Here is a 27533-nt window from a genome sequence, read left to right as displayed (position 1 = left end):
TTTGGGTCATCCTAGAAACAAAGATAGCTGTCTTAATAATGTTGTATATTATTTTCTTTTGTTTTTATTTTTAGGTCGCAAGCTGAAGCTTCACAACGAAAATTAAGGAAATATTTTTCAAATTAACCAATTATTTGTGAAATAAACATGCAATACCTACTTTATATTGAAAAAAAAACATACATACCCTAGTAGAAGGTTTGGTACACGATCTATTGTCAATTAAGTTGATGAACTTATCACCACTTTTCTGAGGAGAAAAAGTTTTCACGTTTGAATCTATTTCTGCGATCATATTATGGAGAACAATGTTTATTTATGAGCAAATCTATAAAATTGACTTTCACTCATGTATCATATAAGTTTACAATAAACTTCAAGAATTGTAAAATAAGCCAAACCAAAAAAATTCCTCGTTCCTGTAATAGTTTCAACAGAAAATAAACCCAGAGCTGTAGAATATAGAATCCCTAAACAATTCAGTTCAATTCCCGACTTCAAACTTCAATATGCAATGCTTCAAACTGTCAAGGACGAAATATTTCCTCTTTCAACAGACCTTGTCTTTGAATTTGAAACTGTTTACTGTTTACTTTTCTACTTTCTGTGTTCAAACTTCAAGCATGGAAAATAATCAGAATTATAATCACGAAGCGAAGCGACGCGTTTATCTTTATTCGGTGTTTTCAGGAACCTTGACAAATCTCGGGACCGTCTTAGGTTTAATAACATAACAGATATTCTAAAGATCTCACAAAATATTGTAGAATTGATTGTAGATAATATTTCTATGATATCGCGGAAATATTTGAATATTCCTTCAATAAATATGTTTTCAATACAGTGAATAAATAATTGTAATTGGTAGAATCCTAACTTATTCTGGGGACGATTGCAAGATAATCAGTTTAAATTTAGTGATATTTTTCCAAACGGCAAAATTCGTTAAAAAGTGAGTATTTATTCATCCATGAGGTCTATACGTAAATAGAATTGCTACTCTATAATATAAAAATCTATCAGACGGATGTAATGTAATCAGACATATAGGTAGTATTTGAAAAATATAATCATGCAACAAATTACTTTTTATTTGTTTCTGATGTATTTCATCAAAATATTTGAGAAAACTAATGCTACATTTTTGTTATTTACAAGTATAATTCGGTGAGGAAATATGCAAATATGAACAATAACATCGACGGAAATGATGAATAACAGAAGTACCGGCATCTGCGTCACTCCTGTATACTGGATCAGTTATTATTATTTTTGTAGGGTTAGTTAAGTTAAACTATCCGTTTGAATAGTAGACCATGAGAAATGAGAGATTGTATTCCATAGTATACAATTCAAGACTAAGATCATAAAACAGCCCTTTGCTGTTTTGTGTGTCGATGAGTGAATTATAAACTCTAAACAATTGTCTGCTTGTTATCGGTTTGGATAATTGACAATATGTTCTTCTTGAACCTTCTGATAGTAAACCTAACATAAACTTTCGATTTGATATAGCCCCACGGTTCTGGGTATATCTGATCTAATCAATCCCTTACAGGCCAAAAAAATATGGAGGCGCAGCATCTTGTTGGAAAACAAATGGATTTTCGAAGCCATCTTGATTGTTGACCACAATTTCTTGCATCCGTGAGTAAATCAGGTTGAAAAAAATCAAAATACAACACCAGTCAGATTTTCTTCTAGGAATATAGGAGAAACAATACGATTTTCCAATATTCCTGCTTATTTTCTCAGGAGTCTGAGTGTCACCTTTTCGAAAAATATGTAGGTTTGTTTATGTCTGACCAATATCGTACATTTTAGTGGTTGATATTTTCGTCACTAAAATAAATACTTCGATGCTGCATTCTTCTGTTAGGGTCATCTTCAATTAATTAATATGATACATTCAGTTTATAGGTGTTGAACCTCTGTCTTCTGATGTATTTCTTGATGGTGGTTGTTGAGACATCATTCTCACGAACAACTGTTTTTATGTACTGCAGAGGGTTATTCATTACATACGGATCGATTTTCATCTACGTCTCGTCCGAGATAATATTTTTTCCAGCTATCCTAGCTCTAACATTTTCATTTGTTCAAAATTTTTCAATAAATTCCCCGAAATATTTTCGGTTGGTCGGATAATCAGGAAATCTTGCATTGAACATCCTTTCTTCCTATAGAAAATCACGGCAAGCATCGGCGTATATGAGGATTGCTTCTGTTTTTTTACCTGAGAATCTGGCGATAACCATTTTCGAAAATTCCTATTAATGAAATGAAGCAAATTCTCTGTATCACTAGAGACAGCTATCAAGTTACACAATACTATATGTTACTAGAGTAACACAGTTTGGATTTTTATCTACATAGTCGATTACAAAAAAAACCTAAACCTGATTAAAAACAGAAATTCGCTGTTTCGCCAATACCGTGAACAATTGTTTTTTTTTACACACAACAAACATTGGTAACCTGTGATAACTAACTTTTCCTTCAATTCACACACCAATAACGCCGCAACCAGTTATCCAAATTCGAAACAGTAAAAGTCGTTGGATAGAGAATTGAAATATCTTTCAAGCGAAGGGTCACGATCCCCTTTCTATTTGAAACAAAAAGTTAAAAGCGCCCTCTCTGCGCTAAGTGAAATCACACCATTGGCTATTTTATGAAAAAGTGCTAAACGTGATTATTCGTCAACAAACTTCGTCCGACTTTGATATCTTGCCCTATTCAAAAGTTAAGAGAAGTAGACGTCTGCACTATATAGAAATCTGTCAATAAGTTGCCAGCTCTGGCAACACTGTGTCTCAGACACAGAAGTATCAGACCTTTAGTATTCCGTGTCAGTGAATTCTATACTATGGTATACATCTCACAGCGGAGCATAGTATAATTATTAGGTTCGTTCCAACCTTGAGTCACAAACAGATTTCCAACTGTTTGTAAATCGTTGACAACGCGCATGTCTGGTAAATATTGGTTTCTCATTAATTTGAAATTTCTGATTGGAACAGCTGATAGTTCACCTGAAGTTTGGCATGGAATTTCAACATAACCTTCAAAAATAATTTGGGAAAGAAAGTTTTTGGCTTTCTACTACTCCATCTTAATACAAAAAAAAGGGATGAGGAAATCTTCCAAAGAAAGGAAGGAAGTAACTCTATACATGGATGTGTAGATCATGCAAAGAAGTAACTTTCAGACACAAACTGAAAGAAAGTCCTGAAACAGCTACTTTCATATAAACATTGAATTATTCGAAAGAAAAAAAAATTCTTTCGAAACAAATACTTCTATATGAACACTGAATTATACAAAAGATACTTTTCTCTACTCAGTTTGTATTTCAAACATTCCACAACGAATGTCACTCCCAAAAATATAACCCCTTCAATTCTTTAAAAATAAATCTAATCAAGTGTATTTCTGGAGAGTAAAAGAAGGTTGCAGTATTTTATATCTCTATTCTATTTACTTATCAACATGGAACTGGGAGGTCACCGCAATAATTAATTTGTGTAATTAAAGATGTTCATATTATAGGTTCACTTAAAGAATTCCCAATTTTTCCTGCGCCAGCAAATACATAATTTATTTTATAACAATTTTTGCAGGTTATGTTGTTTGTAAGTTGCATGAACATAAAACAGAAACAGTAGTACGGAATACGCATGCGTCAGATTGATGGTTAGAAGATAATCCTCAAACCATTCTGATAGATTTCGAACAGGTTTGAATTTTAGATGGAACAGAAAACTGATAGTTTACTGATGGTTGGAAACTCACGTTGGAACGCAATCACATTACTGCGCAGAATCCTGACTGTCAGAAACTGTTTCTGACGCTGGTTGGAACGAACCTATAATTCTGTGATCGGTGGTTTAATATTAGGTATGTTAGGTTTTGAAAATCTAGAGGCAAGTGAGCTGATTTAGATTTATATCACTTGATCACAGAGTCAATGGAGTGACATATATTTAACGATTGCTCGATTCTATCTGAAATGACATTTGTGGTATTATTTGTCATCACATCTAACTTAGGCTTGTATATTATATAATCGATGAAGTTTTGTCCTGTAACAGAAGTGTGATGTAATTTTTCAGAACCAACCGATCATACTTTTTCCCCGTTCTCACAAATACCAAACACAGAGCAGAATGTATTAAACGAACACAGCTATTTTTACGCGAAGTATTTGGTTTTCTGAATTTAAACTGCCTTTTTTGTTAACAGTATGTATATTTCACTTATCGTACAGTTTTCTGTAAAAATGGGTACTAATACGATATCAACAACGCTGTGTTTCGTTCTTTCAAAATGTCGGAGGTCAACAAAATTGGCTGGCTTCAGTAGATCAAAGGTGCGGTTCCGAGTAGACTTTCTGATTGTTTACTCTTCTGTGGTTCCATTCCCACTATTTCATACTGTACATTCATGTAAAAATGGCGGACGAAAAAGATGTGGAGAAAACTATTTCAGAAGACTTGGTGGTCACCAAGTATAAAATGGCTGGAGAAATTGTAAACAGTGAGTTAGAATTCGAAATTATTAAAATTTCCAAGCAATTACTTGTGAAAATTTATATTATCCTTGATGTAGTTGAAATGAGGCCATATGGAGCGTGGTCCCCGGCAATGATACCACATGGTTTTGTTTCACAAATGAAATGATTTTTTGTGAATGTGATCATTTCTAAATTATTACTTCAGTCAATAAGTGAGGCTTTCTGTATTCTACTGATTGTTGGATTCATCAAACATAATTGAAGCTTGATACCTTTTTCAGGAGTTCTAAAACAAGTGCTCTCTAAATGTATAACAGGAGCTTCTGTTCGAGAAATATGTGAATATGGTGATGAATTATTATTGGATGAGACAAACAAAGTCTTTAAAAAGGAGAAGGATTTGAAAAAGGGAATCGCATTTCCTACATCTATTTCAGTTAACAACTGTGTTTGTCATTATTCTCCTGTTCCTAGTGAACCAGATTATGCTCTTAAAGATGAAGATGTTGTTAAAGTGTGAGTACTAATTAGTTATTCATCTTTTTTTTTCTTATTTATAATTTTTAGTTTTGTAGCATATATTTTTGTAACATTTAATGGGTAAGCTCTCACAATATCTCTAGATTTTTCTTTTAGGTCTAGGTCCAAACAATTGATTTTTTTTTCAATAAGACCATAATTTCATCAGTTCTGACTTCCATTGTCTAATATAATATAAATTGATTTGAAATCTCTGGAAAAATTAAAAAGATTAACCGAAAATAACAATTTTATTAAACAAGAAACTGAAATTACAAAGAAATAACATACAAGCAACAACCAAAAAAATGAATTGAAATATTAATAAAAGTTGAAAAATAAAAAATATTAACAAAAAAATGAAAAATAAAAATTAAATGATTTCAAACCAAGTTACGTCACGACATTTCGATTGTTGGTAACCACAATCGTTTTCGGGTGATAATTGGATTTACTCATTTTGTATTTAGATAGGTTGAAGCCTGGCTCCCTTACCCTTTCGAGATCTGACTATTTATAGGTCATTGGAGTGCTTTCACCTATCCCCTCTCTCCGCTTCATTGGTTTTAGCGGGAGATGATCGTTTGGCGGGAGTTGGTTGTTTTTCGCTTGATTAGAGGTTTCCCACTTGATGTTATGTTGATGAGTCAAAAAATGCTCTGCTTTTCTGGATTTGCTGGTTTCTCCTCGCTGTGTGTATTTTTTTGTGCTCAGCAATGCGAACTTTCAACGGCCTCTTAGTTTCACCGATGTATGATTCTCCGCACTCGCGGGTATCCGGTAAATGCAATTCTTGGAATCACAGTCCGCATTTGGAGGCTTGGTTTTTGTGAGGCTGCTACGGATAGTATTCCCAGATTTGAAGCAGGTTCTGATGTTATACTTGGACCCAATCCTTCTTATCCTTTCCGATAATCCTCTTATGTAGGGAAGTACAAGTACTGGTTGTGGGAGCTTCTCTTCCTTGTGGAGCTCTTGCTGTCTTCTAGCTAAAGCCTGTTCTACCATCACTCTGGAGTAACTGTTCTATTTAAGGTCATTTTTGAAGATGCCTAGTTCCTTTTCGAGACCATCCTTTGTATTACAGAGCCTGAAAGCACGATCTAGTAGAGTCTTGATGACTCAATATATGTTGCTATAAACGGTGAAAGTGGCGATCTCATTGGCAGTCCCTCTTCTTTCGAAAAGAATTCATCCTAATGTTCCTTTATCCCTTGAATTCACTCATTGAAATAGCCCTCTCCTTGAGCTCACCTGACTTCTCTGGTATACGTCTCATTTTATGGCATATCAATGAATTTTTAATTTATTGTTTTGCAAGATCTAATAACATATTGTCAGCAGACGTTGAGAAATGTTGATATTTTTCTGAATTTAAATTACACAAATATTTACTATTTAGGCATTTCTTTGAATTCTCTATCTATTTATGTATATTCATATACATCACATATATATTTAGAACACACAAGATTTTCTTCTTTCTCTTCATTTTGTTCGGTCTTCTTTTGTTGAATTTCCATTTCTTGAAGAGCCAATAAAGACTCGAAAGCTAGAAGAGAAAAAAGAGTTCACTTATTTTACCACCCCCTTGTTGACTGCATATCCGAAAATTATTTTAACTTAGACAGTCGTCGAACCTTCACTTTGGAATATTTTCAACACTCAAATCAGAATCAATAAAAACAGAGGACTTTTAAAAATTTTAGAACTCCATTGTTTCTCATTCTAGTTTGTTTTCAATACAACATTGCAAATAAAACTTGCCATAGTAAATTTCGTACAAAGGTCCTTCATGATGATTTCCTAAATTCCAATTGATCCAACTGAAATCTGTGATTAGATAACACAACTTCTGATGTAATACTTCAATATTATTACATTTTATTGTTAAAAGTAATGTTTTCAAATGTATCATTATATTTTAGGGACTTGGGAGCTCACATAGATGGTTTTATTGCTGTTGTTGCCCATACTATTGTTATAGGTGCTTCTGTTGAAAAAAAAGTAACTGGCAGAAAGGCAGATGTAATATTAGCAGCTCATTATGCCTCTCAAACAGCCCTCCGTTTATTGAAGCCTGGTAATGAAACTTATGCAATAACAGATGCAGTACAAAAGGTTGCAGAATCTTTCAAATGCAAACCAGTTGAAGGTTGGTATATTTACTGAAGTAACAATATACATTTTTCAAAATCTCAGTGTTTTGTAAGAGGTAGTAACTTTTTTTTCACATATCAACAATTGTTTATTTTTATGACAAAACGAATATTTTTCTGTAAGGATGGCCTCTATAAGAAAATTCAGTTACTCAATTTTTTTCCAATAATAGAGAATATTAATAGTCCATGTGGTAAGTTGAAGTGATGTGATTTACAAATATGAAATATATTTTTTTAAATATATACAAAAACAAAAATAAATACATTTTGGATAGCAAGTCAGTACCTTTGATATATTTTTCAGAGCACAGTACATTGCAGTACCTATTGTATCACTTAAATGAAAGGATATTTCATTCTTTTTATTGTTAGACCCTTATTTTTCAGTATAGCTGAATGACTTGTGATGGATGGGCCCAATTCCCTTATTGCAATTATTGTTGTTATAACAATAATTGCAATAATTGAAAGTGTTGATCTTGTCATATGGCAGTTTTTTTGGTTCTTGATAGCTAGGAATAGTTATATTATTTAATATTCAATTATTCAGATGTGGTTATATTTATTACTTCTCTGGAATGGTCATTCCAATGAACTGTCAATGCATACAGACCTTTTTTCGCATCTAATGAGTGGTAGTGGCAACCTGGCCCGTATTGCTGTATGTGATGGCATTCTGTAGTTTGGCACATTAATTTTTAGGTTGGTTGATGTACCTATACTGAAATGATATCATTTGTAACTATAATTGGCAGGAGTTGAAGCAGTGTAATTTTCTGACAGTTTTTAACCATTGTTGAAGACTTGTTGAGCTACTACAGCATAGTACTTACGTGAGCCACCGCCCTCAAGGAGTTTACTCTTAACACTATATAACGACTTAATAGGCTGCTCCAGTTCGCTATGATTGATGTCACGGTATGTTGGAGGCTATTCAGATCTTTCTTAAGTCAGTTTTTTTAAACAATATTGATGAAAATGTGACAAAGCTATTCGTTGACTTGACAGCTTTGATAACTCCAACAGTTGTTCCAACCGAGACATTACTACTTCTAGTTACGTAACTGCACTGTTACTGAAATACCCTTTCTGAAGGGATGATAATTTGTATGTAGCATTTGTGATAGTCTATTGTATAGTTCTGGATTTGTTGAGATATATTGAAACAGTATATTTTTAGGAGAGGTTAATTTTTGGGAAAGGAAGGTTTTGGCTTTCTACTTCTCCATCTTGATACAAAGAATATGAATTGCTAATGTAGATAATTCAACGTTCATATTATTCTTTGGTTTGGTGGCCAAAGATGAAACAAGCCACTGCTAACAAATTAGGCCAGGTGCAAAAAAATGGCAATGAAAAAAACCACACCCTCATCAGCATTTGAGATACTCTTGAATATGCATCCTTTACATCTTGTTATAATCACAGGAGGCAAGAATTTTATGGACAACCCAAATTATGTCCTGAAGATCATGACAAACATCCAACAGCTAGTACAGAACAAGACTGTTAGAATAGATGTCATGAAAAGATGAGAGAAAAACCGCAATACGTCAACGAGGTTGCAGTGTTTTCTGGAGACTAGGAAGAAATGAACAAGTTAGACAGCTCCCAAGATGCTTTAAAAAAATGCTCATATGAAAAATCATATTTTTTGTTTCAATAGATTTCACATTTGGAAATATGATAAGAGTGAACCAGTAGGATGCTAAATAATTTACAAATTCTGTTCAGTATACTGACTCCATTTTTGTTTCAATGAAAAAAATATAAAAAAAAACATGATGATTTTCAAATCCAATTGATCCTACTGAAATTCAAATCTATTGATTGATGACTTTTTATCTGACTTAAGTTTCTAATCATTACTTTTCACTAATATACATTAGTCATATTTAGATTCGACTCTGTTTTTCAAGGTATGCTCAGTCATCAGTTGAAACAGTTCAAAATCGATGGTGAAAAAACAATTATTCAAAATCCTAACGATGCTCAGAAAAAAGAACATGAAAAATTTGAATTGGATAAACATGAAGTATATGCTATGGATGTATTGATAAGTACTGGTGATGGAGTTGGCAAGGAAACTAATACTAGGGTTTCGATTTACAAGAAAACAGATGAGACTTACCAGTTGAAACTAAAAGCATCAAGAATGTTTTATGGAGAAGTGAGGGCGAAATATGGAAACATGCCATTTAACTTGAGAAGTTTTCAAGATGAGACAAAAGCTAAAATGGGAGTTGTTGAATGTGTGAAGAATAAGCTTATCGAACCGTTTCAAGTTCTTTATGAAAAACCAGGTAAGACATCTTTAGTTGCAATTCATCAGTGTTTGTACACATACCTAATTTCATATGAGGTAAATGTAAGAGTCTCAGGCTTCACCAAAGTGAAACATTGAATTGAACTTACAATAAAAATACTTTATAATTTTAATAAAATTTGAATGATCTTATTGGAAATGGCCTTCTCTACAATGCATGTCTACTGAGTTTGATAGGCGAATATCAGATCCAGTATGTGGACGAAATTTTCAATAGAAGTAGACTTTCACAAATTTTATTATATTTTTTCTTATTTATGGAGGATCCAAACAGAAAGCAAACAGCCAAAAACAACTGTGAACTTCTTTCAGGTGCCTATATGTCTTTTTTGAAAATTTTGTAATCATTTAATAAATAGGCCAGTTGAATATAGGCATATTGGAATTTCATTATGATGACACTTGATTTTGCCAGTATGATAGCTTGTGAAAGAAATAAAGAAGTGCAACGATGAGATGAAAATAGACATTTGTTAATTCAAAGGGAAACTGTGCACACAGACAATTGATACTAAAGTTCGTACATTGAACAATGAAAATAAGGTATTGAAAACTAAATTGGAAAATATGTGGTGGAATAGGTCGATACTTGATGAAAATTTATGATAACCTATGTATTACTTTATTAAACATATATCACGTAACGTAAGAACACTCCTTGAGAAGCTAAAATATGGTGAAACACATTTTGCAGATTTGTAAACTATTTAGTGAAAATTTCACAAAGTTTCATTTGAAAAGGTTAAATTGAAAAAAACTGAGAAAATTCTGAATAAAAAATATTGGGAAAAAGACTTTGGATTTATATTTTTTCATTTATCCTAAAAAATATATCCCTTTCAATATAAAAACATCATTTTTGGCATTCGTAAAGATCATTTTGGCATTCGTAAAGATCAGAGTCCAGTAGTACTCTTTGCCAAAGTTGTAAAAGCTAGCTTGACATCATGGTAGAAGAAACGGACATAACTGACCTCTACCTAGTCAGTCCAGGAGTACCGCAGAAAAATAGGTCAATGAGGAATGTTCCTCCTGACGAAAATCAAGTAGTTTTCATAAAAGAGCACTAAAACAACGCATTTTAAACTTATCATTTCAACCCTTTAAAAAATTATTTAAATACTTAAAAAAGAGGAATGAAATAATGCATTCAACATTTAAAGGGATTCGTTTCTATTTCACCATTTGGCAACATCGGTTATAGCTAATAAAGGACAATGAATCTGTTACCTGCATGACTTTGATTGACGACTTGTTTATTTTGTGGAAATTCATATTCACTGAGGATACACTACAAAAACACAGTTTTGTCTATTTTTCATGATATTTCTTTATTGTTGTATATAGCCTAGATTCGGCTATTACACCATTTTCAAAACTAACTGATTACATTTAAATCTGAGTAATTTATACCTAAGTTGCCTATCCTATCATAAATAATTTGGTACCTACATTTTGTATACCTGTAATATCCATGAACATAACAAAAGAAAGCTTTTGATATAATGTAGCTATTGGGAACTGGATTATAGATTCAGGAGAGGACTATTATTTAGATCAAGTTGTTCGTTGAGGACAATAGAATTGGGATTTTTCTTTGACTTGTTTATTTCCATAGATTCCAACAGATTCATCATTTTTCCTTTTTCGCATGTCTGAAGGATCTTTAAATTATCTTTATTTATTTTATGTTTCGAATTTTAAAGATGCTCGTACATTCATGATATTTTACCCGAAATGACATGTTCATGGTACCTTGTATCAAAATTTCTAGTAGTTTGGCTTGTATTTATGGCGGGGAATTCACCACATTTCAGTCAATATATACCAGATCTCTTCCCTTTGTCTAATTTAGGTTTGGCATTAAATAATCTGTTTCCTAAATTTCCATTGGATGTGAAGGATGTTTGTAGATTGAATTTTGAGAGATAATTTTTAATATTTTCGGAGATTCTACCGGCATTATTGATACTAACATATTTGTGTTCTGGTCTTGTGTAGAAATTGAATATAGTTCTTTCATTATTGATATTTGTTGATATTTCATTATAATGTTGTTAACTAGAGTGGTAGGTATTTTGTTATTAACTGCTATTTGTTTAATGATTGTGATTTCATTTCGGAGGTTTTGATCAGAAAGGGGTATTGTGAAAGCCCTATGTATCATTGACCTGAATGCAGACAATTTCTGTGAAATCGGGTTAAAAGAGTCAAAAGGTATTGTGCAATCTGTGAATGTGTTTTTTCGGAAAATGTTGAAGTCGAGTTTATCATTGTTTTTGAATATTGTCAGATCAATGAGATAATTTTTTAGATCAATGAGATACATTTTTTAGATCTGACAATATTCAAAAACAATGATAAACTCGACTTCAACATTTTCCGAAAAAACACATTCACAGATTGCACAATACCTTTTGACTCTTTTAACCCGTTTTCACAGAAATTGTCTGCATTCAGGTCAATAATACATAGGGCTTTCACAATACCCTTTTTCTGATCAAAACCACTGAAATGAAATCACAATCATTCAACAAATAGCAGTTAATAACAAAATACCTACCACTCTAGTTAACATTATAATAAAATATAAACAAAAATCAATAATGAAAGAACTATATTCAATTTCCACAAGACCAGAACACAAATATGTTAGTATCAATTATGCCGGTAGAAACTCCGTGAATATTAAAAATTATCTCTCAAAATTCAATCTATAAACATCCTTCACATCCAACGGAAATTTAGGAAACATTATAAGGGAAGAGATCTGGTATATATCGACTATGTGGTGAATGCCCCGCCATACATACAGGCCAAATTGGTAGAAATTTTGATACAAGGTACCATGTACATGTCATTTCATGAGAAAAAAAGGAAAATGATGAATCTGTTGGAATCTATGGAAATAAACAAGTCGAAGAAAAATCCCAATTCTGTTGTCCTCAACGAACAACTTGATCTAAATAGTAGATGTACATGTCATTTCATGCGAAAAAAGGAAAATGATGAATCTGTTGGAATCTATGGAAATAAACAAGTCGAAGAAAAATCCCAATTCTGTTGTCCTCAACGAACAACTTGATCTAAATAATAGTCCTCTCCTGAATCTATAATTGAGTTCCCAAAAGCTATGTTATATCAAAAGCTTTGTTTTGTTATGTTCATGAATATTACAGGTATACAAAATGTAGGTACCAAATTATTTATGGTAGAATAGGCAACTTAGGTATAAATTACTCAAATTTAAATGTAATCAGTTAGTTTTGAAAATGGTGTAATAGCCGAAACTAGTCAACAATAAAGAAATATCATGGAAAATAGACAAAACTGTGTTTTTGTAGTGTATCCTCAGTTACCTGTATGAGATAAACAAAAATGACATATTTCAGAGGCGTGCTGTTCTGTTTACTTATGTTCCGAGTTCCGAGACATTCTGTGACCTAACCTATCTGACATTTTGTGCACCTAACCTATATTCCACTGTATAAATAAATAACAAAACAACTGTTGTTTATGTGGCTTGTGGAGGTGGTATTGAACTATAATTTATATTTTGCCTTAATTGTTGATTTATAAAGATAAATTTCCTTTTTTAAAGTAGAATATCTAGGTACGTATAAATTATTTCAACTTGATATAGGCGCTGTTGCCAATACTGATGCATAAAAGTATACAATAAGCTGCCAGAGAACATCAGGAATGAGACTACATTCTTCAGATTCCGAAGCGCCATGAAAAAATTCTTACACAAATCTATTTTATGATTTAAATGAATTTCTCGATATGAAATAATACTCTGGCCACTGTATATATGTGTTAATTATTTTTAAACTTTTTTACTTGTTTGTAATGTAACTTTATAATTGACATGTACTATGCCCAACAAGGCCTATGAATGAAATAAATGATTCTGATGTGAATTAGAAACAAATCCCTTTAAAAATTAAAACACAACATTTGAAACATCAATTTGAATTCTTTTCGAAGTGAATTTGAAAAACTCATGAATTAAACTCAACTTTATTTTGTTCAAACGTGCATTTGCTGTAATAACCCAAATTGAGGAACATTCCCCATTATATTGGAATTTGCCAGATACGCAACAAGGCAGAAAAATTTTCAAAAAAAGTACAAAAGAAATGATCTGGCATAGTTATTATTTCAAACGATCAACAAAAAGAGCGGGAAATACATAAAAATTCATTTTTTAATTGGGCAAGACATTCACAGAGATACTGTAGTCATCAAATATTTTTATGACCCAATGACCCGATAAAGGAGACAGTAGCATAAACATCAAAAACAATAATCGGGACTAAAACATTACCAAATGCAGTTAGTGTTCCCTCCACTCAGAACAAAAACACTATATCTATAAGAAGTTTTCCATACAGGAAATAAAGAAAGGTTCAAATCAACCATTCTTTTGTGGAAAACTGCGAATGAAAACCAAATAGAGAAGGGTAATTCAAAAACCATCAATTAAAATGAGGTCAGTTCTCAACCTTATACATTAAGGAATCAAAGACAGTGTTTTTAAATAATAGATGTTTGAGTGAAAGACATCAAAATGTGAGTAAAATGGTTAAAGAAAGCTGGTCCATGATGAACATAGTTTCAACTAGCAATAATCGCATCTCGGATAAACCTCATCGGTTACGATATCGCCTCTGTATAGTGCAGGCAAAATTCAGAAATACCACATCTCCACAATTTTGGACTCAGTTCATCTACAATTCTGGGCATTGACTAATAGTTAGTAAGTATAATATAGATATATAATATAATATAGGCTGATCTAGCCTGTTTGGGTAATAAATAAATAAAAAATAATACAAGATGATCTCAACAATTACTATTGTAAAATTCCATGCAAGATAATAGAAAACAACACGCAAGAAGTACTTGTCAGATATTGCTATTAATAATGAGTTCCAATTCCTCCACACAGATATTATTTAACTTAAAAAAATATTCGGGGAAATTGAAAATAAAAAATTCTAGGGTAAATGACATGTCAATAAAGACATTCAAAAATTTGCCTTTATATATTGGTCCAATAAGGGAGTTATATCAAAAGTGATCCCTTAAATTTCTGACCATACCTCCTATTCCAACCTAGCTAAAATAATAGAAAAGTTGGTACAAAAAAGAATGGTTCAATTTTTAGTGGCAAATAATAATAATTGGCATTAGGAAAACAGGTTTAACAATTTGTAGTGTTTAACGTCTTGTTGGTCATTCAATAGGGACTTTGAATGTTTACTATTATTGATTTACAGAGGCTAGCAGGTTCAATTTAAGTCCTTTATTATCTGTATGGAGTATGTCCTGATTGTTCTCCAATATAAAACAGATCAGAATATTCATTCCTTTTATAACATGGTCTATAAAGAGCAGCAAATTAAAGATTTGATTTCTTCATTTCTGCATCTCCAAGTCTCGTAAGCAGTTGAATTTGGATTGGTTATGTGGTTTTTTCTCTGATGGTACAATCAAGTCTGATGAATTTCCATCTATACATATTCTGATCATTCAAACACTGAATTATTATATAATATATTGTTTTCTATGCGTTTTTTGTTACTGATATTCATTTACTTGTATTGAAATTGTATTGAGTGAAATGGTTTTTGAACCCGAGAATAAATAAATAAGATTATTGTTAACAATTTCCAAATGATGATTTTATTTATATTCCAATTGATCCGTATGATCTTCCATGAATAATGAGCAATAACTGAAATTGAAAATATTTAAAACACAATGTAAATAAGTTTTTAATGATATTCATTCAGTTTTAATTTTCAGGGGAATTTGTGGCTCACTTCAAGTTTACAGTATTGCTTATGCCAAATGGCCCTCACAAGATAACTGGTTTGCCTTTTGATCCTGATCTATGTCATTCAGAGTATTCGGTGACTAGTCCCGAACTCAAGTCAATTCTGAATAGTTCAGCAAATCCTAAATCTGCTAAGAAGAAAAAAAAGAAGTCTGAAAGCTCATCTGATCCTCAGCCCATGGAAGTTGAAGCAGCGGCATAGAGAAGGAATATTTTAACTTTTTATAAAAGCTTGAACACTCTACTTGGGTTTTCACATTTTTGGATATGTTGAAAGTTGGCAAAAAAATATTTTTTTTCAGACAATCACTCGAAGCATTGAATCTTCAATGAGATTGATTTTATTCACAAGTACTTTTGAATTTTCTATTGCAAAAAAGTTAGCAGGAAAAATCTTACCTTTATATTCGTTTTCAATCATAGAACTTTATGTCGGAACTTTATACAATAAATGAAGGTAATTAAAATGTACTGAAAATTGTTTCTTACTAAGTAAAAGAACATATTTTTTGTATATCTATAATTTGTTTATTTCACAACGGATTAGATAAAAGATAGACTAATCATATTTTTTAAACAAGTGGTAAGTAAAAGTTATAATTCCACATGAAATAATTAGATGTTGAAACTTTCATTTTGTTTTCTTCAACCAAGATCAAATACATTCTTGAAAAAATATGAAAGAACAATGTAGTTGAGAGTAATAGACAAAAAAAGACATTTCAAAGTGTTGAATGCTATTTATACAACTATTATTGAACTGCCTCTCAGTAGAAAACAAGTATGCCCAGGGGGCCACACTGATTTATTGATTGTGTTTGCATTTCTCACTCTGATTATATACATAAAATTTGCCAGGCACTATATGGAATAATTTGAAACTAAATAAGAAACTTTTAATCAAAAGTGTTTAGGGAAAGAAGGAATTTTCACAATCAAATTCCGAATATATAATTTAAAATTTCTCTTCAGCCATACTGTTTCAATTTATAGTTTCAAAATAGATAATAGTATTAAATAATATAGATGATATGGGCATAATGTCTTGCCATTTTTTAAAATTGATAGCGCGAGTATTGAAAGGTTATTTTATACATTCTCTTATTATTTTCAAATGTTTGGTCAAGTATGTTGTAATGCCATAGACAGGTAATTGAAAAAAGTCATTTCAAAACTAAATATTATTTCACAGAACTTCTAGTAAAAATAATAGTCTTCCTGCTGAGAAATTAATTGAATTTCGATCCCAAGGTTCAAATTTTCTGAAAATCAGTTTGCCATTTTGATATAAAAAATTGGCAGTATTGGAGGGACAGCAACTTGAAATAGAAAAAAACCTGATACAGATGAAATACAATATGGAAAACTCTTTGAAGCAATCTATGAAATTAGAAGTGACCGAAGTCAGTCCATATGTTTATTAATTCTCCATACATAAGTAGTGTATCACAATGCCTATATCCTGAAGTTATTTTCAGAAACGTCATAATAATGTCAAATACGAACGGATGTTCACCTGGGATGACACTTGAGAATCTGATACATTCTCAAGTGTCATAAACACTTGAAAAATATGCAAACTTCAGACAAGTGTTTCTGGCCCATTAGCTGTCATCAGTATGATATAGCCCATTGTAAGGTTAGGCAACACTTTGTTGCAGAAACAACACATGCACGGAGTCATCAACAGAAGCCAGCCCCACTTAGTAGTTGGTCACTTTGGATTAGTGTGCGGCTGGCTTCCATTTTTCACACACATTTTGATGCAACTTCTTTGAACCATTTTTTTCGATAGCAGAAAATCGCCGGTAACTTTTATGCCTCTCACCAATAAACTAAACAGCTGAAACTGTGAACATATATATGTAGCCCGCGAAATTTTAAGATTCACCTTATTTTTTGTAGCTCACAAATGGAAAATATTGTCTGCGTGCGATTTTCAGTTTCAATTGTTCTGATTATGCAAAAAAAGGGACACGATAAAAAGCTTGTAGCGAGATTCACCTGGGAAAAAAAAACAATATCTAATTTGGATATAGCCTTGATCTTCTGTATCTTCAAACGATACAGAAATACTCCATAAAACTCAAAATTCTATCCAAGAATATACAGAGGCAATGCAGAGATTATATCAATAAAAAGGAAGAAGCAATGTACATTAACAAAATCTGGCTGTCTGAATTGTTTCAAACCCATCAATTTACATTACATAATGTATATGTGAAAAAAGCTTGTAGCGAGATTAACCTGGGAAAACAAAAAAGCAACATGTAACTTGGATAACGCCTTCATCTTCTTCTGTATGATACAGAAATACTCTGTAAAACTAAAATTATTTCCAAGAATATATAGAGGCAATGCAGGGATTATATCAATAGAAAGGAAGAGGCAATGGACATTAACAAAATTTGGCTCTGTCAATTGTACACAAATAAGGTCAGGTAATCAAATTAAGAGAAATGAATCCACGCCCACCTATGATAATATAAAACCAGAGACAAATTCCAGCACCCAGAAAATAGCGACACAATATTTGTAAACAAAATCTGAAATGATATAATTTTGTAATCCTTCGCCCTGCTATAATCTATGCAACTCTCTATTTCATATTGAGCAAATAATACCAGAGACATAGGTGGGAATCCTGATTGTTACTTCAGTGAGAGTGATGCATTCCCTCGGTGAATAAAATATGAATATTCCTGTGAATAGAACTAAAAATGAAAGGAATGAAATTTCTATGAATGAAATGTGAACTCTCTCCCGACAAAAAAATTGGGTTAGTATATGTAATTAACTGGCATAACACGTGTGGCTCCAGCCCTTCCCCCTCTGGGGAAACGCTATCTATATGTGTTGGTTACTCTTGTACTGGGTATTACAAATTAATCAAATATCTATCGTATGATTGTGCAATCACTACTGCTGGGAACAAAATAGCAAGGTAGGTAATTCCCAAAGATCATTAATTTGGATGTACAGGTAAAATGAAAATTATTCATTTATTTGGAAAATACAGCCATCATTCAATTAAAACGTTTATTATTGTTATCAAAAAGTTTAAGGGCAACTACATTCAAGAAACAACTACTGTTACAAATCCTAAAATTGTTTTTAAAAATGAATCTTTTTTTTCAAATCTAGTACATTACTGTTTGAGTTAATAAAAAACGAAATTTGAAACAATGCAAAATAAAAGAAAGTACAGACAATATATGCCACTTTAATTGAATCTTCAATATTCACATGAACATTGGTAATAATTGTTGCTAGAAACCTTCATTATAAAAATGGTATCTGCTAAAAACCATGTATATCATTTGAACAGTCAGTGCAAATACTCAAGTGCACATATCTGTTTTAGTTTGAAATATAATTATTATCACTCTCAATACACACATAAAGAAATAAAATCGGAAGTAGGAGAAAATTCCTCGTAATAGTGGACAATGAATCATCCGACAGACATCTATGCAAGATACACCTCGGAGGATAGTCTTGCAGACGCTTCTCGTTAATCCAACAGTAGGACTGTCTGAGTATTTTCACAACTAAAAATCTGCTGAGATCGCTGATTATCGATCTGAGGTAAGATTGATATCATGACTCATAGTAGATCATGATTCTCCCAAGGGCTTCCAAAAATGGGCCAATTTTTTAATATGCCTGAAAAACGGTTTCAACTTCTATCTGGGTGTTTTTGATAGCACTGGTAATGAATCTGAGGTCAGATTATCGATATGGTGACCAATAGTAGGTTTTTTATAAACTGTGTTCTGAAAATCTCACAATAAAGTGTTTCTTGAATAAGTTGTTTTCCGGTTGGAATTTGCTAAATTCCAAGGTGTAGAAACGTTGAGAGAGGTGAATATATCGAATTCTTTTTGAAATATGTATTTTTTCTGATAAATATATCTCTTCTACACAGTAATCAGACCGATTTTTATTTTGATTAGTTTTGCTTGGGGTTTTAATGATGAAATGCCCTTCTATAAAAACAGTATGATTCTTGGTATTGATAAACATAATTATAGTTAACAGATATTTCCTACACTGGATCTGTTGTGAACTGTAGAGGGGTAACACCTCTAAACCAGTCTCTAGGTGATCACTCGATTGATTTCAGTGATATCCTAGTGCTGGAAAAACAAGAAGCATTTCCTCTGTGAGGTATCTTTCTCAAATGTCTCTCAAGATATTGGTCGAACCAAACATTCTAAAGTTTCAATACAAACAAAGTAGAGTGATATGTCTTATAACTGTTAACACTTCAGAGGATCGTAGGACAGGTACAAATTTTTCACTTGTGCACAAGAATGTCATGATGAATTGGTCACCATTATATTCTTCATGTACAGACCTGTGAAACGAAATTGACAAAGGAGTTAGTGATATATTGCATGAAGCTTTCAATTGCAACCTCTCCTGTGAATTTCATTTGTATATAAGATTCATGTCTTCGTTTTGACAAAAAAATTATAAGTGTTTTGATGTAGTAATGAATTGTCAAGGAATTTTCATAAAAAAATCGAAAAAACTATTAATACCCATTTCATTAAGGAAGTGAGTGCCAATTCAGGTTTGTCACCTATGTTTTCAAATGGTTTGAGTATTTTTGAGATGGGCAAAAAACATTGCATAGCAAGGTTGCTCTTCAAAAACGGATAAAACTATAAAAAAACCTGTTCTAAATGAAATTTTTTCATCAGTAACAACTCCAAAAAACAAAAATCTCTCTTGCCTTCATGCACGGAAATTCTTAGAATATTTGAGCATAGCTGAGATGGATCTCTCTAAATCTGATATTAATTATACTGTCTTCATTATCCCAAGAAACATTAGATGTTTATAAATAAGGATTAACTGAATTAACTTTTTTATTCAATCCTATCCTGTAAGAATATGTCAAAAACTAAAAAAATTCGATCAACACAAACAACGACTAACAAAGTGTTGACAATATATTATTTTTATATTAACCTAATAACAATATTTAATGTTTGTCAAAGTAAACATTGCCAGCTTCTCAATATTTTTCTGATGGAATCGAACATAAAAAATAATATTGTTTTTGTTTTAGAAACAATATTGACATCCACTCTAAAAACTGCATAAGTTAAAGGTGAACATTGAAAAATTATGATTTGATACTCTCACTTGAAAGACATTCTGATCAGTCAAGACAAAACTGCCTTCATATTTTCTTGATAAAAAGTTCCTATCGCTACAAAAAAACAGAGCATTAGGAATCATGAAAAAATACTTCTTTTTGCTCAACTTTATCTTGGAAAAATACATTAAAAAAATGTTACCAGTATCTACACAAAACACTGACTAATAAGGCAGCAATAGCCTGTTTTTTTTAAGAATATATTCAATTTACATACACAGCAAGTTTCCATTTTGGTTGGTCCATATTATAAAAATTTATCTCAAAAATTCATACACCTCTCACTGAGTATTCAATTATCAAAGCAGTTGAGTTCCGCTAAACTATTTGACCAACAAAAACCCATGTACGTTGGCAATAAACCTATCAAAATTGTCTCTGAATTTTAGCTTTGGAAGTCGATCGCAAGTCATGTCTATGTTATTAACCAAATTATTAAATGCTGCTGCTAATCTTTCTCCTATCATTGGATCAGTTTGCATTTGTATTAAACTCTGTACAAGCAATTTATAGTCTTCTTGATAGCAGCATATTAATACGTAAAGCGCTGTACTAGCGTAGATCATTGAATCTGAATTTATTTGATGAGTCAACGTTAAGTCCATCAGTAATTTCAAAAATGGTCTCAATGCTTGATAGAAAGGTGTATTCAACATATTATGTTTGAAAATATAAGTTGCCATTCCTTGAATAAAATCTAAGCATGCCTGAACAATATCAGGACCAAAGTTTGTTAATCCCAATTCTATCGACTTCAGTAATGTTTGCAACAAATCTGATGGCAGGTTACATATTTTTTCTGGGTAGATATCGTTGATCAAAACTAAAAGTCTATAATACTGAGCACATAAACTAGGGTATTTCAACAAGTCCAATGTCATCAAGGGCATAATGAAATTAAGTCCAAAAAGTGAAACGTCTGATGCTGTTATATTGGTCTCTGTGTGGTTAGTTTCGGTGCAGAGATCTATACAATCTTTGGAGAGAATGAAAGTAAGGAGATCCAGAACAAGAGCCAAATCCTGACAGCTACTTTCTTCTGCAAACTTTTCGGCAGTAAAACGTCCCGCGTTACATTTTGCATAAGCCTGCACTGTTGCTAAAGCGCTCTCATAGAGACGTTGACTGTCCAAAGGGGATAGATAACACAACATATATTTAGCACACTGACCAAACAGTTCCAAAATGAGATGTACTATGACCTGATAGCTGCTGTAAATTGTCAGAAGGATGTGTAGTTCACTGAGGATGGGAGCTAAGAATTGAAATAATGATATTGTACTTGGCATCAGAGAGCCCTTTGCTACACCTATAAGACACTCTAGCAAATCAATTACTGTTTTCTGTACTCTTTCTTGTCCACTTATTCTGGTGAAATCTCCGTGTTCCAACAGGTTTTTGAATTTTTGCTGAATAGGAGTCAAAATCATTTCCAAATATCTGTTCATTGTATGAAGACTATCCGGGTCCCTTGCACTTTGTAGGGCTGCTCCAGCCAAAACAAATCCCTTACAAAGACCTCGAAGAATGTTCGGAGGAAGACAACCAGGTTCTAACTCTTGGAAAAGGTTTATCAGATTTCTCATACTTGCAGTATCAACAAGGGGATTGGACCTGAAATGAAAATGTTTCATTCTTCACATAATTTGAACATGACTTTTAGTGAAACTAATTCCAACCAAAATATTCAATTTTTTATTTTTTCAAAGGCAATAAATACCATATAGAATAATTTCACTAGGAAAAAATATATTAGATTCACAAAAATTAATTTATTATCTTTTTATTTTTTCTCTCTTGTCTCTTGTCCAAACATAAGGTAAGGAGGGCCATCATGGGAAAATAGGAAGAAGAGTTATGAAGTTGATTAAATTAGGGGAAAGTTATAATTGGTGATGCTTTCTCGAGAAGAAACATCGAAATGAAAATGTGTAAACGCCATCCTGTACAGATTAAAAGTGGCAATGAGAAAGTAGTTTTTGTTTTACTCTATACCGGATGCCAGGACACTCAAGTATTACAGGTAATGAAAAAGTTGATGACTGTACCAGATGCGGATAATCAACTGCATATATAAGCCCTGAACTTTGGTATGGAATCGGATTGGCGAGTGGGTCTATAGGAAACAAAGAGTACTAGGAAAATAACCCGGAAACAACATGGACTTTTTTTTTATAAAGAGACTATTCAAGAAGGAAACTGCTTCAACAAAGCAAGGATTGGTCCCGAACAATTATAGGACTTTTCACTAGACATTGTCTATTGTGAGGACATCCGAACAAAATAGAGCTATACAAAGCAGATATTAGCTGAAGGCAATGCAACAAAAGGACAGAGATATCTTCTCATATTTTGTGCGAATATGAATCACTTGTTCACTGGAGGCATACAGTTTATCGTACAACGCAAATTATGTCCAGAATGATGCAAAAGTAGTATTATTTATTTTGGTGCCCCTAATGTACAAATGTTCTTTAAAAGTATAATACATAATATTATTTTGAAGTTATCTTAAAAAAATCAATAGAAAAACATAATATACAGTAGATCTCACTAATCTGGCACTTCAATAGATCGATACGCCCAATAATCCTCCGCCCGCGCCTCTCTTGCCCCTCTACCTTCATGCGCCCTGTCGCATGTCGTCGCAGTCGTCGTCTAACAGTCAAAACTTAAAACGTATCACATGCACGTATGCATGTATTAACCTGTTGTTTTGAAGCGAGAATAGTGTAATTAAAATGTAATTGAAAATGTCAAATAAACGTTAACACAAGACACTATTTTATTTAATGTGAACTTTCTCTAAAATCTAGTAACTGGCACCCTCTGGTTTTTAATAGTGTCGGATTAGTGAGATTCTACTGTATTCATAAAAGTTGAAGTAGAAAAAATAATGATAATGAATTATAATAAACTTCCTATCAACATTAAAAAAAGCAATTCACTCCAACAATTTAAACACTCCCTTATGGAATATATACGATCACAGAATTATTAGATTAAGATCTGCATCTATTGTTTTCTTTTCATTGTCCATTTTCCCACTAGTACATTTTCTTATTTTCGCATGTTATATCTAATACTATATCTAACATCTAATAATATTATATATTTCGTCTAAAATTTTATTTAATATTCACAATCATATTACCATTTGTATATTAGGATGTCTATTTTTGAATAAAGATTATTATTATATACATTATACAGGTACATGTACAATATACATGTCAAAAAAAAAAAAATAAAACTTTATTATCTTTATTGATATGCTGAAATAACGCTCGTTTGAAAGTGTGAGTACTTGTGTTGTTTCTCAAAGAACGACTATTCATTGCTGACTTAGAGTTTGTCCTGGATACATGGAAGTTTATATTTGTTCTAGTGTGGACTTCACTGTTTACTTTGATCAAATTTGGCTGGAGATGGAGGATGATTTTATAGAAGTAAAAAGAAGGAAAAACATATGATGGAAGCGGTGCTGGAGATAAGGATCTGCATGAGCGTGAAAGTTCCGATAAAAAAATTTGACTTTTTATCTAGAGTTCCAGGCACAAATATTGTGAACAATTCTTCAACATGTGACAATTTTCTTTTCTCCATAAAATATTTTCTTCTCCATGTAAGTATTTCATACTTCATTGTATTAACTATTGTTATGTTGTTCTTCTTTTATTGTAGAATTTTAAATAAGTAGTTGATGATGAACCTATATAAGTTCGAAACATGTATTGATTGATGGTTTTACCGTTCTAACATCTGATGGTAATATTAAATTGTGACGACTTTGAGTTTTTATTCTTCGAAAATCTACTGCACTCCACATTGAGATATAATGGACTTCTACCAGAGATAAACTGTTGAAGTTATTTTTAAACGTAGGTCTGGAAATAATTTTGATTTTCTACGACTTTTACGGATATCTTCAACATGACCCATTTCTCAAAACTTTCTCAATTTTACTAACTGTTGATTAAGAAATGGGCTCTTGGTTGAAATATTTAGTATTAAATAAATCACGAACTTCTGCCTGAGTCCTTACTTTATCTCCACAGCAAATCATAATTGAAATTTCGATTCGTTCGGTTTCTGTAAGTCTCATTGCCAAATTATAAGTGATTCAATGACACCTCACATCAATGACATCGAATAATATCCAGTAGAGTGTAGAACTTTGATTAATCAATACATTTCTTTTTCCGAATCAACATAAACAATGTTTCATTTTCAGTGGTGGTACTTATCATGAAAACGACTGCAAAATGAGTTGTAAGTGATTTCGAAATCGGTATCTTTTGGAAAAATGAAAATCCTCAGCTTCCAAAAAGTAAAACAGTTACATTACAGAGGTTGCAGTGTTTGAAAGAAAATGCATGAAAAACAAAAACTTTGGGAACAGCTATTGCGAAAAATTCAAAAGATATGTGAAGAAGGGTTTATCACAAAATTATCACCAGAAGAAGCATCCATTGAGCCCCTCATACATGGTATTTTCCACATTTTGCCACCATTAATCCTAACAAATCAAATAAAATTAGACTGATTTTTGATGCAGCTGTGAAGTCACATAGTGTGAATCTCAATAATAACTTGTTGTCTGGCCCTGATTGATTGCAGATATTCAGACAAAAAAGAACATTTAAAGAGGACCCGTCTCCAAGTTGTGTAAACTTCCAGTGGAAGTTGAGATGGTAGGATGAAAATGTAGAAATGAGATTCTTCACTGGGGGGAAAATGTTTGTAATTGTTTAATTCAGGTATCTTCAAATTCTTTTGTATATAAGTTTCATTGGTTTGTCTTGTATTTTTTTACTCAGTATAACCATGGTATTTTGAAATAGAAACATTTATTGAAAAGAAAACGTACTCAATTGGGGTTTGTGAAAGCCTCAAAAATTAAAAAGAACTGAATTACGTTCCACATTAAAATATGTTTGCACGCAATATGATAAACGTATTGACTTGAATGGAGGTTTGGCCACAAAAGTTAAAATTGTGTTTCAATTTCGTATCTTCTCCTTTCATATTATTTACAATAAATATGAATAAGAGATTGATTTTCGTATTATGATTTCATTTTGGTGATTATTATTCCTATTAAGATGTGTGGTCAGAAATTTGCTATTTTTTCATTAAGTGACACGTTTTTCAAACGTTCTTTACTTATTTACTTTTTCAATGATGAATAGAGTTTGATGAAATTCTGGACAGTGATAAACCCGTTGAATATGGTGGAGTTACCAGAATTTTGTAGAAAGTTATAAAAGTGAATTTGTGAGATAATTTAATACACTATTTCTCTTACACCTTCTATAAAAATGTTGTTAATATTTTTTTCAGATTTTCAACAATGAAATTCTGATTTGAATTGAAGGGGTTATATTTTTAGGAGTGATTAATTTTTTGGGAAAGAAAGTTTTTGGCTTTCTACTACTCCATCTGTACTCCACATACAATTGAATACATGTGAGTATAATTTAATACCATTCATTCAAAGTAGAACTCATGTGAATGATATCTGATTCTTATTCCACAACAAATGTTTGAAATACAAACTGAGTAGAGAAAAGTATCTTCTGTATAATTCAGTGTTCATATAGAAGTATTTGTTTCGAAAGAATTATTTTCTTTCGTGTAATTCAATGTTTATATGAAAGTAGCTGTTTCAGAAGAACTTTCTTTCAGTTTGTGACTGAAAGTTACTTCTTTGCATGATCTACACATTCATGTATATAGAGTTTCAAATTGATTACTTCCTTCCTTTCTTTGGAAAATTCTCTCATCCCTTTTTTTGTATCAGATGGAGTAATAGAAAGCCAAAAACTTTCTTTCCCAAGAAATTCTGATCTGTTGGAAAATCTATTTTGTATGCTTGCTAGAATTTTAAATAGGCCACTGTATATGAGGCTTTATATGGTCACTAATTTTAAATAGTAAATAAGTCTAACTCACTTGTACTTGACACAGATATCGCAAAATAAATCAACAGTATCTCTCAACAGGATCGGTTCAGATTTAAAGTGATATATATTGGATCGTATCTTGGATAAAACGGAGCTTACAAGCAATTTAGCTCCTTCCGTATCTTTCCCCAAACAGCCAATTAAAGTTGGACTCAACTGAAAAATGAGAAGATTGCATTAGTTTCAAGGGACATAAATTATTTGGATAAAATTAAAATAAGGATTGGGAAAGGTATACATCCCTAATTTTGAAGAAAGTTTTGATTTTGAAACTCGACAGAAGTTCTTTCACAAAAACTCATATCTGTATACGCAAATCTACAAATATAGATGTAGATCATTTTTTCAATGAGAGAGAATGAGTACCTGACCAGAGAGTGAAATTGAAGGTTAGTTAATCAAATGAAAAGTTATAATTCCTGATAATATTATATATTTTCTGCTCAGCCATATGCTTTCCTTAATTTGGCATAATTCTTTCTAACATTTTGTATTCTCCACATCATTGAATTATCTGTATCAACTGAAAAATCAGGTAAATAAAAAACTGATCTCCCACTATCACCAATGTCCTTTCTAATCATAAATACACTTATTGAAACATAATATCGTTGTTAATTCAAAATCACACAACAAACACTATCCTTCAAATATATTTTATGACTATCCCACTTATTTCACTTGTTTACTCATCGCTTTCCTTGTTCTCAAAGTACTTCAAGTTCTGAACTAATTTGAAGTAATTCAATCTTTCTAGCAGCTTGACTCTCTTGGGTATACCACATTCGAACGTTTTTGTATGTTTGCAATTGTATTACAGTATTTTTGAGTTCACTTCACAAAAACAATTCAAAGCTTACTCGCGTGCAGATGTAAGCTTTGCTAAAGGTGTTAAAATATTCAAATAATTCGTAACGATTTTTTAAATCTTCACGTCTACATAACCTTTTCGAAATTTCTAAATTCTTGTCTCTATTTCGGTTCATCTGAAAGTTAATATAAAACCTTCATTTTTGCTTGTCCAAATCA

The 27533-nt window shown here is 32.0% G+C and overlaps 3 protein-coding genes and 1 pseudogene across 4 annotated transcripts in view; 1 reads left to right on the top strand and 3 right to left on the bottom strand.

Annotated features, from left to right (window-relative positions):
• Window positions 1-582, bottom strand: part of LOC111507440 (coronin-2B) — a 67435-nt gene extending 66853 nt beyond the window's left edge. The window contains exon 1 of one of the 2 annotated variants that reach the window (XM_074185994.1): window positions 188-582. In XM_074185994.1, coding sequence (XP_074042095.1) covers window positions 188-295 — 108 coding nt within the window. In that variant the 5' untranslated portion in view covers window positions 296-582. The remainder of the gene's footprint in view (window positions 1-187) is intronic. The other variant, XM_023162733.2, reaches the window with a different exon arrangement.
• A 3799-nt stretch (window positions 583-4381) lies between these two features.
• Window positions 4382-16000, top strand: LOC111507439 (proliferation-associated protein 2G4). The gene is made up of 5 exons (XM_023162731.2): window positions 4382-4539; window positions 4798-5032; window positions 6964-7190; window positions 9117-9500; window positions 15338-16000. The coding sequence occupies exons 1-5, from the start codon at window positions 4455-4457 to the stop codon at window positions 15568-15570; spliced, it is 1164 nt and encodes a 387-aa protein (XP_023018499.2). The 5' UTR covers window positions 4382-4454; the 3' UTR covers window positions 15571-16000.
• Window positions 14089-14208, bottom strand: LOC141487502 (U4 spliceosomal RNA; annotated as a pseudogene).
• Window positions 15425-27533, bottom strand: part of LOC111507437 (exportin-4) — a 26691-nt gene continuing 14582 nt past the window's right edge. The window contains 2 exon segments of the mRNA XM_074185989.1: window positions 15425-22152; window positions 26494-26660. Of these exon segments, the coding sequence (XP_074042090.1) occupies window positions 20862-22152; window positions 26494-26660 (1458 nt within the window). The 3' untranslated portion in view covers window positions 15425-20861.

This window comes from Leptinotarsa decemlineata, unplaced genomic scaffold (genome assembly GCF_025532065.1).
Source record: "Leptinotarsa decemlineata unplaced genomic scaffold, Ldec_3_MD MMD2_P_RNA_scaffold_2, whole genome shotgun sequence".
Lineage (NCBI taxonomy): Eukaryota > Metazoa > Arthropoda > Insecta > Coleoptera > Chrysomelidae > Leptinotarsa > Leptinotarsa decemlineata.
The sequence above is the reverse complement of the archived record's forward strand: the minus strand, read 5'-3'. Positions and strand labels throughout refer to the sequence as shown.

Bases quoted from the DNA above. Each gene is read 5' to 3' on its own strand.
- LOC111507439 (XM_023162731.2), top strand. From the start codon at position 4,455: ATGGCGGACGAAAAAGATGTGGAGAAAACTATTTCAGAAGACTTGGTG. The intron at 4,540-4,797 runs GTGAGTTAGAAT...TACCTTTTTCAG, and splicing joins GGCTGGAGAAATTGTAAACA to GAGTTCTAAAACAAGTGCTC. The intron at 7,191-9,116 runs GTTGGTATATTT...CTGTTTTTCAAG, and splicing joins CAAATGCAAACCAGTTGAAG to GTATGCTCAGTCATCAGTTG.